Source organism: Geospiza fortis, unplaced genomic scaffold (genome assembly GCF_000277835.1).
Source record: "Geospiza fortis unplaced genomic scaffold, GeoFor_1.0 scaffold662, whole genome shotgun sequence".
In the NCBI taxonomy this organism is placed as follows: domain Eukaryota; kingdom Metazoa; phylum Chordata; class Aves; order Passeriformes; family Thraupidae; genus Geospiza; species Geospiza fortis.
The window spans coordinates 575,331-588,733 of NW_005054450.1; the positions used below are offsets into that span (position 1 = coordinate 575,331).

General features: G+C 51.9%; 1 protein-coding gene across 1 annotated transcript in view; it reads right to left on the reverse strand.

Moving 5' to 3' along the window:
• The window catches only part of SAMD11 (sterile alpha motif domain containing 11), a 72,266-nt gene that overhangs the window by 30,832 nt on the left and 28,031 nt on the right, over window positions 1–13,403 (reverse strand). Inside the window, exons 4-5 of the mRNA XM_031062543.1 lie at window positions 8,930–9,054; window positions 4,367–4,394 (exon numbers count right to left, since the gene is read on the reverse strand). Of these exons, the coding sequence (XP_030918403.1) occupies window positions 4,367–4,394; window positions 8,930–9,054 (153 nt within the window). The remainder of the gene's footprint in view (window positions 1–4,366; window positions 4,395–8,929; window positions 9,055–13,403) is intronic.

The following is a 13,403-nucleotide window of genomic DNA, read 5'->3' on the forward strand; positions in this document are numbered from 1 at the left end:
AGGAATGCCCGGAACAAAGGCAGGGGAAGCACAAGGTCATGGGAAGAACCAGAATCAGGGCCATGATTTAACTGGGGGCAGCAAGAATGGGGGGAGGAAATTACTGGGGAAGCTGGGAAGGGGCAGGGAAGCAGTCAGCTTCTGGGATTTGGGATCCTGAACAATCCCAGAGCCTGGAATGGGGGCAGGGAGGCACTCAGCCTCTGGGATTTGGGATCTCCCTCCCAGCTCCCTGCCCCAGGGGACTCCTGGAAATGGAAAGGAAAGCAGGGAACAGAGGGGAGGGAGGGACGGGACAGGGGAATGGCTCTGACAAAGCCAGGACACACTGCTGAGTGGCCCAAGGGAGGGATGGGACAGGGGAATGGCTCTGACAAAGCCAGGACACACTGCTGAGTGGCCCAAGGGAGCAATGGGACACAGGAATGGCTCTGACAAAGCCAGGACACACTGCTGAGTGGCCCAAGGGAGCGATGGGACACGGGAATGGCTCTGACAAAGCCAGGACACACTGCTGAGTGGCCCAAGGGAGGGATGGGACACAGGAATGGCCCTTACAAAGCAGGAAGGATGACTGGTCCAAGGGTTTCTGCCTCCTGCTCCCCTCTGGAGGACTCTGGCCCAGCCTGGCTGCGCAGCCAGGGCCCCCAGCAGCACAGGAGGGCTCCAAGGAGAGGCAGAGCTCAGCACTCTGCTCTCACCCCAAAGGCTGCACGCAGCTCCCTGAGCCCTCGCAGGCGCTGGCCAAGCACGGCTCCCAGGGAGGAGGGGGCTGAGCAGGATTCCCAGGGATGCCACAGCAGCCAGGCCTCCTCAGCAGCCTGGAGCCCCCTCCCAGCTCCACAGGAGCAGCTGCCTCTCCTCCCACCATCCCCAGGCTCCTGCTGCCTCCCTCCTCCTCACACCCCATCTCCCAGCTGGAACAAAGGGAATGTCCAGCACTTCAGGCCCAAGGGGTGGCCCAGAGGGAGGTGCAGGTGATGCTGGAGCCATCCTGCTGCCTGCCCATCCATCAGGGAACGTGCTCCAGCACCCCCCTGGCTCCCAGGCTCTCCCAAAATTCATTTTTACAGCGTGCACCGAAGGCACAGGAAGGTGGTAAATATTCATAGTGTGAGAAAGGCTCATGGAAAGGATATACTGCACTTAAGAGAGAGATGTGAATTAATTTTATATGCTGCAGAGAGGCTTTTTAGCAATCACAAACTTGTGAATCTCAACTTTCTTTTAGAAAAGCTCTAAAGGACGCAGCTGGGAGGGTGGGCTGGAAGTCCAGGCTCACTTTCCTGCCTGCAAAGGAGCAGCTTCCAGGGGGAAGTTTGACAAACCAGAGACATCCCTGGCAGTGCCCAGGCCAGGCTGGACAGGGCTGGGAGCATCCTGGGGCAGTGGGAGGCGTCCCTGCCATGGCAGGGGAGGCACTGGGTGCTCCCTTCTCATTTAATTTTAATTTAAATGAAATTTATTTATTTATTAATAAATAATTTTTATTTATTATAAATGTATAATAAACTTATAAATTTATTATAAATAAATGTATAATAAATTTATTTTGATTTTTAAAAAATTTATTTAATTGCCTTCCCATCACTCTGGGGTCCCGTGAGCACAAACCTCTTGGGCAAAGCCTGTTTGGCCCCATGGCCCTCAGGCCTGGGGATGGCACCCGGCCCAGGGACAGCAGCCCTGTGCCCCTGCAGGCCCAGGAGGCAGCAGAGCTGCTCCAGCTCCCTGGCTGCCCCTTCCAGAGCATTCCCTCAGCACAGGCAGAGCCCAGCAGAGCTGCTGCTGGGGCTGGACCCCCTTAGCACCATTTAAATGTCCAATTGCACTCATTCAGCCCCTGAAAAAAAACCCGCTGCTCCTCCAGCCCGTGACAGCTTTGACAGCCAGACTCCTTAATTCCTTTTTCTTATTCCCTTAATCTGTCATCTTTATCAGGCTGGGGAAGTGCCAGGCTGCAAGCAGGAGCCCCGGCCCCGATCAATCTCCACATTACAGCTGACAGAATGGTGCTAATAACTTATTGATCTCATGTTTGCCAAGCCCCAGTGGGGCTGGAAGGCTCCCATTGATTGGCTTGGGGGAAGGAGCCTCTCAGCTGAGAGCAGAGCGGAAAACCTTCAAATTGTCTCCTTCCCCAGAGCTGGGGAGGGAGGGAGGGCAGGGGCCTGCACAGGGACCCGGGAGGAGGAGGAGGAGTGCAGAGGAAGAAGGATGTGTGTGTGTGAGAGATGGGGATTAAGAATGGAAAAGGAACTGGGGGGGAAAAGGGTTTGAGAAGAAAGAAATGCGAGGAGGAGGAGGAGGGGGAAGAGCAGGGAAGGGGAGAGAAGCAAAGGAGAAGAGGAATTGGGAACAAAAAGGTTGTGCAGAGCTGAGAAATGAATGAAAGAGGCAGCTGAGCCTCTTCTTGCTCACAGCAAACCATTAATAAAACCCTTCCCATGCCCAGCCCTCCATCCCTAAATAACGCTCCCCAATCTGCTCGTGGCTGGCACAAAGCAACGCTCACTGCCTGGGCAGGGTGGGAGCAGAGCTTTACTGGGGACAGGGCAGCAGCAGGGCAGTCCCCACGGTGACAGAGCCACAATTCCTCCCTGGAAAATCCCAACCCAGCTCCTTCATCTCCCCTGAAGAGGCCAAGAGCCAGCAGGAGCCAGCAGAGATGCTGAGGTGGCTCCTGGCTGCCTCCACGATCTCAGAGGTCTTTTCCAACCTCGACTGAACTCCAACAACAGGCCCTGACCTTCCTCAGCTCCTCCTGCTCCAGCGGGGGCAAAGCCAAGGGTAAAACCTGAGCAAAACAACAGCAAAGCCCTGCACTGACCTGTGCTGGCACAGCCAAAGGAAACACTCCCTTCCACCTTGGCTTCCCCACTCTCCCCTCACTTCCCAGCTCCTCTGCTGGTATTGCAGAGGCTCTTGGTCACATCGCACTCCTGCAAGGCCTCAGGAGGTGCAAAACCAAAGTTAAAGAGAGCCCCAGCTCCAAGGGCAGGGGCTGCAGGGCAGGGACAGAGCCCAGACCCTCAGGCTGCCAAGGTAAACAATTGTCCTTCAGGGGAAAACATGTCAACAACAGGGCCTGGCCTTCCAGCTCCTGGCCGCCCATTTGGTGCTGATTTTCTGCTCAATTTAAGGCAGCAGTCCAATAAAGGCTGCTGCTTTTTTCCCCGTTGTTTGGCTCGGCTAAATGAAAACATGTCTGCAGCCCAGCTCATTACCCCAGCCCTGTGCTGGGATCCTGTCTCCAGCCATTAGCAGCAACATCCCCGATCCCAATTCCTTTTCATCCCCAATATTAACTCCTCCTTAGCCTATGAAAGCTCTGGGTCTCAGTGCAGAGGCAAACCAGGTCACTGCAAGGCCATGGCAGGGACACAGAGCCCAGGGCTAGGCCTGAGCAGCCGGCTGTGCATCCACACTGGGAATAAAAACCCCAAATTCTCACATTTGAATCTCTGAATTCTCACTTTTGAATCTCTTTACAGCTCAAAAATTCCTCCTTCTCCCTTGCTTGGCCAACATGGAAAGATGGGGCAAGAGGGTGAGCACAGAATAAATCCTCTCAAGGAGACACAAGCTCAGCTCTGTGGTGTTTTTGAGATAATAAAACCCCAAATTCTCACTTTCGAATCTCTGAATTCTCACATTTTAATCTCTTTGAATTCTCACATTTGAATCTCTGAATTCTCACATTTGAATCTCTTTACAGCCCAAAAATTCCTCCTTCTCCCTTGCTTGGCCAAGGGCACCACGTGGAAAGATGGGGCAAGAGGGTGAGCACAGAATAAATCCTCTCCCAGGGACACAGCTCAGCTCTGGGGTGTTTTTGGGGGTGAAATCTGCTCCTCCCAGGCTGCAAAAGCACCAGGAACACAGGAGCACCTGGAAAAGCCTCTCTGGAGCTCTGCAAGGCTCTCAGGGCTTGTCGTTCCCATCACAGTGACCAAAAACCCCTGGAAAAGCCTCTCTGGAGCTCTCAGGTTTGTCACTCCCATCACATTGACCAAAAACCCCTGGAAAAGCCTCTCTGGAGCTCTGCAAGGCTCTCAGGGCTTGTCGTTCCCATCACAGTGACCAAAAACCCCTGAAAAGCCTCTCTGGAGCTCTGCCCTGCTGCTGCCGCTTCCCCCCTCAGCCGGGGCAGGCTCAGCCCCAGGTGCTTTCTGCAGTGAATTTCTCCCTGCCTGGGGCAGGAGTGAGGCTCTGTCTCCCCTCTGTGCCCTCTCAGAGCATCTCCAGCCAGCACAGCAGGTCCCTGAGGCACGAGGGGCAGGAGGAGGAGAGGGAAGAGCTACCCACCTTCCTCTAGCATGAGGGAGCCTGAATCCTCCACTTCTATCCATGCAAATAGTCCTACTGCCACTGGAAACCCATGAAATCTGGCACTGCAGAACAGAGGGTGTTTGAGGAGAGAAAGAGGAGAAATTAACAGGATTTTTGTGCAGGACAGGAATGAATTAGAGCCTGGGGACCAGGGGCCAAGCGCTGGCTCAGGCCCTAAAGCAGCGTGCAGAGCACAGCGGCCTGGGGGAGGCACTTGGAGACCCTCAGGGAAGCACAGAGCCCATTCCTCGCACCTTTCCTCTCCTCTGTGGTGTTTCTGAGATAAAAAAACCTTCCCTTCCATCCCCAGCTGCAGTGCAATTAGCACCAAGGAGAGCACTCCCCACTGCAGAACCAGCAGGGCAGGAGGGGCAGCAGGGAATCCTCTGCAGGGTCAGCCGAGGAGGGACCTGCCCTGGTTTGTAGGGAAGCTGCTCTGGGGGCTTGGGCAATCACCAAAGCTGCTTGTTCTGCCTGCCCCCTGTGCAGGCTGGCAGTGCCAAGGGGAACCAACCTCACCCAGCCCCAGGCAGCTCTGCCCTGAGCCCTTTCCTGCCTCCCTGAAGTCAGAAAAGCCCCAGAACCACACACATTTATTTTTCACTCGTTCCAGCCCCTTTCTGCATTTCAAAGACCATCCAGATCCAGTGATACTGCTGATTTCCCAGCCCGTGCTGCTGGAAACTACAGCACTGCCTCTAATCCTGGTTGTAACAACAAGAGGAGGAATTCCCTCCCAGAATTAATCACAAAGCAGCCAGCCCTGCCAGCTTCAGCCTTTTTGCTGCCCCCACGGGCTGGCAATGAGCACATCTCTGCCATTTGTGCTCTCCTTGTTCTGCATCCTCCCCTGGAGCTGGGGCAGGGAGGAGCAGGCACTGCTGAGTGCTGCTCCAGCAGCACCCTGAGCACGCAGGAGCCTCCAGAGAGCTCCTCCTGCCCTCTCTGGGACCAAATCCCGCCCAGAAAGCAGCACGGGAACGTTTCTGAGCAGAGCCCTGCAGCTCCCAGGCAGGACTTTGTGAACCTGGAGGCCCCAGCATCATTGATTCAGCATTGTTTATGCGCAGGTGCCTTCAGGAGGGGGAGGTTCTCATAACCCAACACACGGGGCAGTAGCTGGGGGCAAAGTTCCTCTGCCCTCCTTGCTGGAACACAACGGTTTCAACAACAGCGAGCAGTGCTTCACGACCTCTGAAAAGTCTGTATGAATTCATGATTGCCCAGCTCCCCTCCCAGCAAAACCAGCCCCAGCAGTGCTGGGCCCAAAGCCCAGAGGGGACCTGGGGAGAGGTGACAAAGTGACAAAGCCCCCCCTGTCCCCTCAGACACCTCCTGTGCCCTCCTGACTCTTCTAAACCCCCCAAACCTGTCATTCCTTAGAGCTTTGTCACTGCCTTGGTGGCCTCCTGTGTGCCTGAGCCTCCTCCTTTTCACTCATGAATATTTCACAGGATCAGAAAGGTTGGAAAAGATCTCCAGGACCACCCAGGCCAAGCATTAACCCAGCCTTAACCAACCCGCCTTAACCATTAACCAACCCACATCCCCAGGTGACCTGGACACCCCCAGGTGGTGACTCCACCACTGCCCTGGGCAGCCTCTTCCCCCTGGTAATTGATACTAATATCGATCATATTGATACCAATATCGATCATATTGATCCTAATATCGATCATATTTCCCCCAAGAAATTGTTCCTAATATTGATCATATAAATTGATCCTAATATCGATCATATTGATACTAATATCAATCATATTGATCCCAATATCGATCATATTTCCCCGAAGAAATTGTTCCTAATATTGATCATATTGTTCCTAATATTGATAATATTGTTCCTAACAATTGTTCCTAATATTGATCATATTGTTCCTAATAATTGTCCCTAAGATTGATCATATTGTTCCTAATAACTGCTCCTAATATTGATAATATTGTTCCCAATAATTGTTCCAAATATTGATAATATTGTTCCTAATAACTGTTCCAAATATTGATAATATATTTCCTAGTAACTGCTCCTAATATTGGTAATATCGTTCCTAATAATTGTCTCTAATATTGATCACATTGTTCCTAGTAACTGCTCCTAATATTGATAATATTGTTCCTAATAATTGTTCCTAATATTGATCATACTGTTCCTAATAATTGTTCCAAATATTGATCATATTGTTCCTAACATATGTTCCTAATATTGATCATATTGTTCCTAACATATGTTCCTAATATTGATCATATTGTTCCTAACATATGTTCCTAATATTGATCATATTGTTCCTAACAATTGTTCCAAATATTGATCATATTGTTCCTAACATATGTTCCTAATATTGATCATATTGTTCCTAACATATGTTCCTAATATTGATCATATTGTTCCTAACAATTGTTCCTAATATTGATAATATTGTTCCTAATAATTGTCCCTAATATTGATCATATTGTTCCTAATAACTGCTCCTAATATTGATAATATTGTTCCCAATAATTGTTCCAAATATTGTTAATATCGTTCCTAATAACTGTTCCAAATATTGATAATATCGTTCCTAGTAACTGCTCCTAATATTGGTAATATCGTTCCTAATAATTGTCTCTAATATTGATCACATTGTTCCTAGTAACTGCTCCTAATATTGATAATATTGTTCCTAATAACTGCTCCTAATATTGATAATATTGTTCCTAATAATTGTTCCTAATATTGATCATACTGTTCCTAATAATTGTTCCAAATATTGATCATATTGTTCCTAACATATGTTCCTAATATTGATCATATTGTTCCTAACAATTGTTCCAAATATTGATCATATTGTTCCTAACATATGTTCCTAATATTGATCATATTGTTCCTAACAATTGTTCCTAATATTGATAATATTGTTCCTAATATTTGCTCCTAATATTGTGCCTCTGCTGGCACAACTTGAGGCCATTTCTTACACTTTCCTAATTTAAGAAACAACCCAGAGCAGCTCAAACACCAATTAAGAGAGAGGAGTCAGAGCTCCTACATCTCATCGTTTCTCCTGGTGGGAATGAGGAGAACCCTTTGCATTTCTGGAATGCCACGGGTCCCAGAGAATTCCAGCAATGCTGGTCAAGCCCAGCAGTTTCTCTGCAAAGCAAACAAGACTGAAACCCATTCTGACACCCAGGGTCAGCTGAGCCACGCAGACTCCAGCAGGGTCACAGGGAAAAATGGATTTATGGCCAGTTTGGCTTTTGGAGCTGTGCAGGGAAAGGGGCTTTGGGACATGGTTAATGATGAGATTGGAGATTCAGCTGTGAAAGCAGAGTCTGGGAGCTGCCCTGGCTGATTTACACACACACCACAAACCCCTCCTGAGTCCCTCCTGAAGATGTGATTGAAGTTCTCACCCCCCAAAGACATTCCCAAAGGGTGTCAGGTGTGGGGTTCCCTCTGCATTTGGGGTTCACTCACACACTCACCAGAATGACTGACAAAATACATGAACACAACCAGACACATTTTCTGAGAAGGCCCAAAACAGCACGCAGAGAGATCCGGCTCTGATTTGGAAGGGCAGGGTATAAAACTCCATAAAACAGTATAAAAACTGACAGAAACCCCAGTTTTTCCCTAACTGCAGGATCCTTCAATCAACAAGCAGATCTTGGTTTATTTACCCCAGACTGTCACTTGTGGACTTCTGCAGTTTGCCACCAGACCACCCTCCCCAGAGCCCCTCCCTGAGCCCAGGGCAGGGTCCCACAGGAGCATCTCTGGTTCCACCCTGGGTGCAGCTCAAACCAGGGGAACACCCCAAACCCTGCTCCCAGAGGAGCTGGCAGGCCCTGCAGCAGCGTGGGGAACCTGAGATTAATGAAATTGCAAATCCAGTCAAGCTCTGTGCAAGGCCTTTCTGCCTCACTTGGCACCAGCCCCGGGGACGCTGCAGCGCTGCGCTGCCACAAGCTCCTTCAACACAGCCCACTGGCTTTGGGGACCTCCAAAGGGCTTCACCAGCACCACAGAATCCTTCCCACCTTCTCTAGCCACCCTTCCCACCTTCATCTTTAGCCACAGCACCACAAGATTTCCTCCAGCTGAAATGCAACATGGAAAAATCCAACAGGACAATGAAGGGACCGGGGAGCGAGTGCAGCCATGGTATTTTATGAAAAATCCTTTTGCTAGGATTTTTCTCCTGAGAAGCTGAGAGGCCTCAGGAACAAAATGCAAACAATGATTATCTGCTGCTGTGGAATGCAACAGGTGCATCTGTGATTGGTCTCATGGGGTTGTTTCTAATTAATGGCCAATCACAGTCCGGCTGTCTCGGACTCTCTGAGAGTCACGAGCTTTCGTTATCATTCCACTTCTTTCCTTCTGATGAAACCCTTTCTTCTGTTCTTTTAGTACAGTTTTAATGTAACATTTTCTTTTAATATAATATATATCATAAAATATATGTAACAAAATAATAAACCAGCCTTCTGAAACATGGAGTCGAGATCTCTTCCCTCATCCTGAGACCCCTGCGAACCCCACCACAGGCGAGAGGGAGAGGAGGGGAGGGAAACCACGAGCCCAGGGCAGCAGAGGTGCCCCAGCCCTCACCTGCTGCTGCCAGCCCCACGTCCAGGGGGTTCCTCTTGAGCTCACAGCGGCTCTGGCTCTCTGGCATGCCGAGCTGGCGGCCCTGCTGCAGGCTGGAGATGATGCTGGACAGGTCGGTGTCGCGGCTGCGGCAGAGCACAGAAACCCCACGTTAAGGAAACCCCAGCTCTGAAAGAACCTGAAGTACCTCTTCTCCCTGAATTGATTTTTCCCCCTATGTGAGCACAGCTGGGAGAGGTTTTTGTGTGCTCCAGCACTGCTGGGTTGCAGGGTTGCCCCTTCCTTCCTTCCCTCCCTCCCTAACCTCCCCTCAGTTTTTGAGGATTTCAAAGCCCTTCCCAAACTCCCCTCTCATTTCCCATCAAGGGCCCTGCAGCTGCCAGAGCTGCTGATTCCTGATCCCAGCCCTGCCAGATAGAACTTGCGTGGGCCAGGACTCACATCGAGGATGGAAAAACTGAAAGCGGAGGAATTGGCAGAGCTGCTCCAGAATGAATAGGAAACTTGAACTGAAATAACTGATAGTTTTCTATCAGCTGCCACCCTTCTATTCTTAAAAACCTAAGTTTTTCCATTCCATCAGTGCTGGGACAAAAGGCTGTTTGGTTTGGTTGAATGATGGTTTTTCTCCTCAGAGAGGAACCCACCACGAGCCCGGGCAGCAGCGCTCCCCAGACCTGAGGGGACAGATTTATTTACAAAACCCATTTTCAACTCCCCCTCCAACAGATCCCAAAACAATGCTCTTCCTTCTGGGAAAAGAGACTGTGTTAGAGCAATTCAGCATTATTCTGCCTGCTCTCCTTGCATCACACTGCTGCTAACTAGGCTGGGTTAGTCCTTTTTTCCTATTTTTTTTTTCCTTCTATGGAGAGGAAGAACACAACCAATTCACTGTAGCAGATACTGCAGCTCAGTGGTGATTTCTTTTGCTGGCAAATCACTCTCCAGTTGCAAAATATTCCTGAGTAAATGATCTACAAGGTTGAGGAGGAAGAGGAAGGTGGCAGGAGCTGGTGGTGCTGGAACATCTCCCTTCTGTTTGTCTGTTTGCAGGAGATGCTGACTCCCCATCCTGCCAGCACCAGGGGCTCACCCCCAGCTAAACTGGACAACTTTTCCTCCTGCCCTGTCTCTGGAGGGAAGATGACAGCCAGGAGAGCCAGAGACACTTGGCAGAAAGGACAGGGATGAGGAACAAATGAGGACCGCTGCCCTCCCTGCCCAGCCGCAGCTCCCTCCCTGCTCCCACCCGGGGGTGTCCTCACCTGGGCCCGGCAGGGCAGCCCGGAGGGTGCATTATCTGCAGAATTACCCAGCTGATCTGCCTTAAATATCGCCCCGGTGCTGCTGCCTGGCCCCGAGCAGCTCCCGGCGCTCCCAGCCCAGCCCGGGCTGCAGCAGGCACGGAGCTAATCCGTGTCTAGCTGCTGCTAAGCTGATCAGCCCAGGACAGAAAGTCTTTAGGTACTTTCAGCGGGCGTCTGGCTGCAGATTTCCAGGGGAGGCTGCAGACACAAACAGCCCCTGATTCCCCCGGGATCCCCCATCCCTCGGCGGGATCAGCAGGAGAAGGGATGCTGGGCTCCCAAATCCCCTGAGCAGCCTCCCACCTCCCCCCGGAGCAGCTCGGAGTGCTCCTTATGCAAGCACAAGGCTCATTACTTAAGCAAGCCCACAGGTGAGTGGGAAGCCCATTTCTCCTGTGCCAAGCAGTTTTGGGTCTTATCCTCTTTTAGCTGCCACCTTTAAGATGCATTATGCAAATATTTTGGTGCCTTAAGTCATTTATGGGATTAATGTGAAGTGATTATCAGTTCTTTTTAATCATGCCAATCAATAAGTGGCTGTCAGGGACAGAGGACAAATGCAGATAAACGCTGCCATCAGCACAAGGCCCGGAAAGGGCGGAGGAGAGGAGCCAGGAGAGCAGGGAGTGGGAAGAGAAAAATGGGATAATTACATCTTTGCATTTGCACACTGCCTCGCATCCCAGCGGAGCCCAGAGCAGCGCTGGTGGGCAAACACCTTCAGCTGCTGGGAGGGATTGTTTTACCCAGCAGGAAAATGCAGCCCCCTCTCTCTGGAGCAGCTCCCCAGAACCCAGAGAGGGCAGAGCACCGGGATGGATCCAGGGAAACCAGAACCCAGCAAAGAGAATCATCCCCACACCAGCAGCGCTGCCCTCCTGCCCCCAAAACCTCCTGCTGTCTGATTTTCCACTGGTTTAAAACAAAAACCATCGTGGTGTGCACAGGTGCATCAGCAAATCCATGCTCGGGGGGGCACAGGCACACTCCAGCCTCAGTTTACCCATGGAGCCAGGCCGAACCCAGCCCCATTCTCCACCCCAATAAAAACCATCATGGTGTGCACAGGTGCATCAGCAGGGAGCCACAGGCACACTCCAGCCTCAGTTTACCCATGGAGCGAGGCAGAACCCAGCCCCATTCTCCATCCCAGCCCCTTCCAGCCTCAGTTTACCCATGGAGCGAGGCAGAACCCAGCCCCATTCTCCATCCCAGCCCCTTCCAGCCTCAGTTTACCCATGGAGCGAGGCAGAACCCAGCCCCATTCTCCATCCCAGCCCCTTGGCTGCTGGCCTGTGAGCCCCAGCGGGCACAGAGGTGCTGACAGACACCCCCGAGGGTCACAGCCACCCCCGAGCCTGCCCAGGCAGACCCAGGCCTCCCAGATGTGCCTCGTTTGCAGCCATTAGCAGCGAGTGCATGTCTGAGGAGGAGAGGGATGAGCAGACTAATGGCTGGAGACAATTAAGCAGAGGATAAATCAGTGTCAGGGCTGTGCAGAGCACAGGCAGCCAGGCGCCCGCAGGCTCTGCTCACAGACTGCACGGGGGGAAGGAGACAGCTCGGGCAAAGCGGGAACAATTCCCACCAGGGGCTGCCCTTCCCTTCCTGCAGCTCCCTCTGCCCCCAGCGAGGAGCTGCTGGGGCAGGGGCAGCTCCCAGTGCCCCATCCTCCTCACGGGTGAGGCTGAAGGAGCCTGGCAGGGCCTGCCACCCTGCTGGCACTGCCAGCTGTGCCCTGCCCTGAGCTCCGGGCTCACTGCACAGAGATGCCAGCCAGGGCAAGGGCAGTGCCCTGCAGAGCAGGAGCTCCAGCCAGCTCTGCTCCCACAGGGCTGCTCCAGAGTGAGCTGTTGGTGTGAATCTGGAGCTCAGGCTGTCCCTGCCCTGCTCCAGTGAGTGTTGGTGTGAATCTGGAGCTCAGGCTGTCCTTGCTCTGCTCCAGAGTGAGGTGTTGGTGTGAATCTGGAGCTCGGGCTGTCCCTGCTCTGCTCCAGAGTGAGCTGTTGGTGTGAATTTTGAGCTCAGGCTCCAGCCCTGGAGCTCAGGCTGTCCTTGCTCTGCTCCAGAGTGAGATGCTGTGTAATTTTGGAGCTCAGGCTGTCCCTGCTCTGGTCCAGTGAGGTGCTGTGTCATTTGGAGCTCAGGCTGTCCTTGCTCTGCTCCAGAGTGAGCTGTTGGTGTGAATTTTGAGCTCAGGCTCCAGCCCTGGGGACATTTCTGTCCTTGCTCTGCTCCAGAGTGAGGTGCTGTGTCATTTGGAGCTCAGGCTGTCCCTGCCCTGCTCCAGACCCCACGGGGCTGGCAGCTCTGGGATGCCCAGGAATGGAGCAGACAGCAGAGCCCACCTGGCCCTGCAGCCTCAGGAGCTCCAGAGAGAGCTGGGGCAGAATCACAGGAGCCCCAAAGCAGCAGGGACAGAATTCCACAGGTCCAGGAACTGCAGGAGAGCTGAGGGAGTGGGGAACAGGCCCAGCACCACACCAGAGCGGGGAACTTTCCCTAAAACTCCATCAGATCAAAGCAAAGCTGGGAAAATGCACTGAAAAGTCTCTGCAGGAATGCAAAGTAGGAGACTGGAAGGGAAGAGAGACTCAGCAAGTGAAATAGGAAGGAAATAAAACGGAAAAACATTTCTTTTAGAATACATTCCAGCGGCTCTCCATCCCCTTAACGATCAGGCAGTAAGTGCAGGGATTATATTAAATTTTACTGATCAATGCAGCAGCCATAAAACTGTCCCGACCCTCTGCCCCTCCCTGCAATAAAGAACAGGAAAATCCAATATGCAAAGGGAGCAGTGTCAGAGCTGCAGGGAGGGACAGCAGGGCACTGAGCAGGGCAGGGCAGGGCAGCTGCCCCCAGGGCTGGCCCAGGGATGCTCCTCGCCTCAGGTGCAGGCTCAGGTCATTCCCTCTGCAGTGATCCCCCCGGCCCTGCCTGGCCAGGCTGAGGCACCAGCAGGGCAGAGGAGCTCCAGGAGAGCAGAAAATCCCCAGAAGCTGCAGAAACACTTAGATTTTTTTTTTCCTAGCATTTAAAAACTAAGCATTTGTTTAAAAAATTGTTAGCATTTGTTAAAAAAAAACTAATAAGTGATTTCTAAAGAAACATCAGCACTCCAGTCCAGCCCCTGGAAAAAAAAAAAAAAAACCTCAATCTGG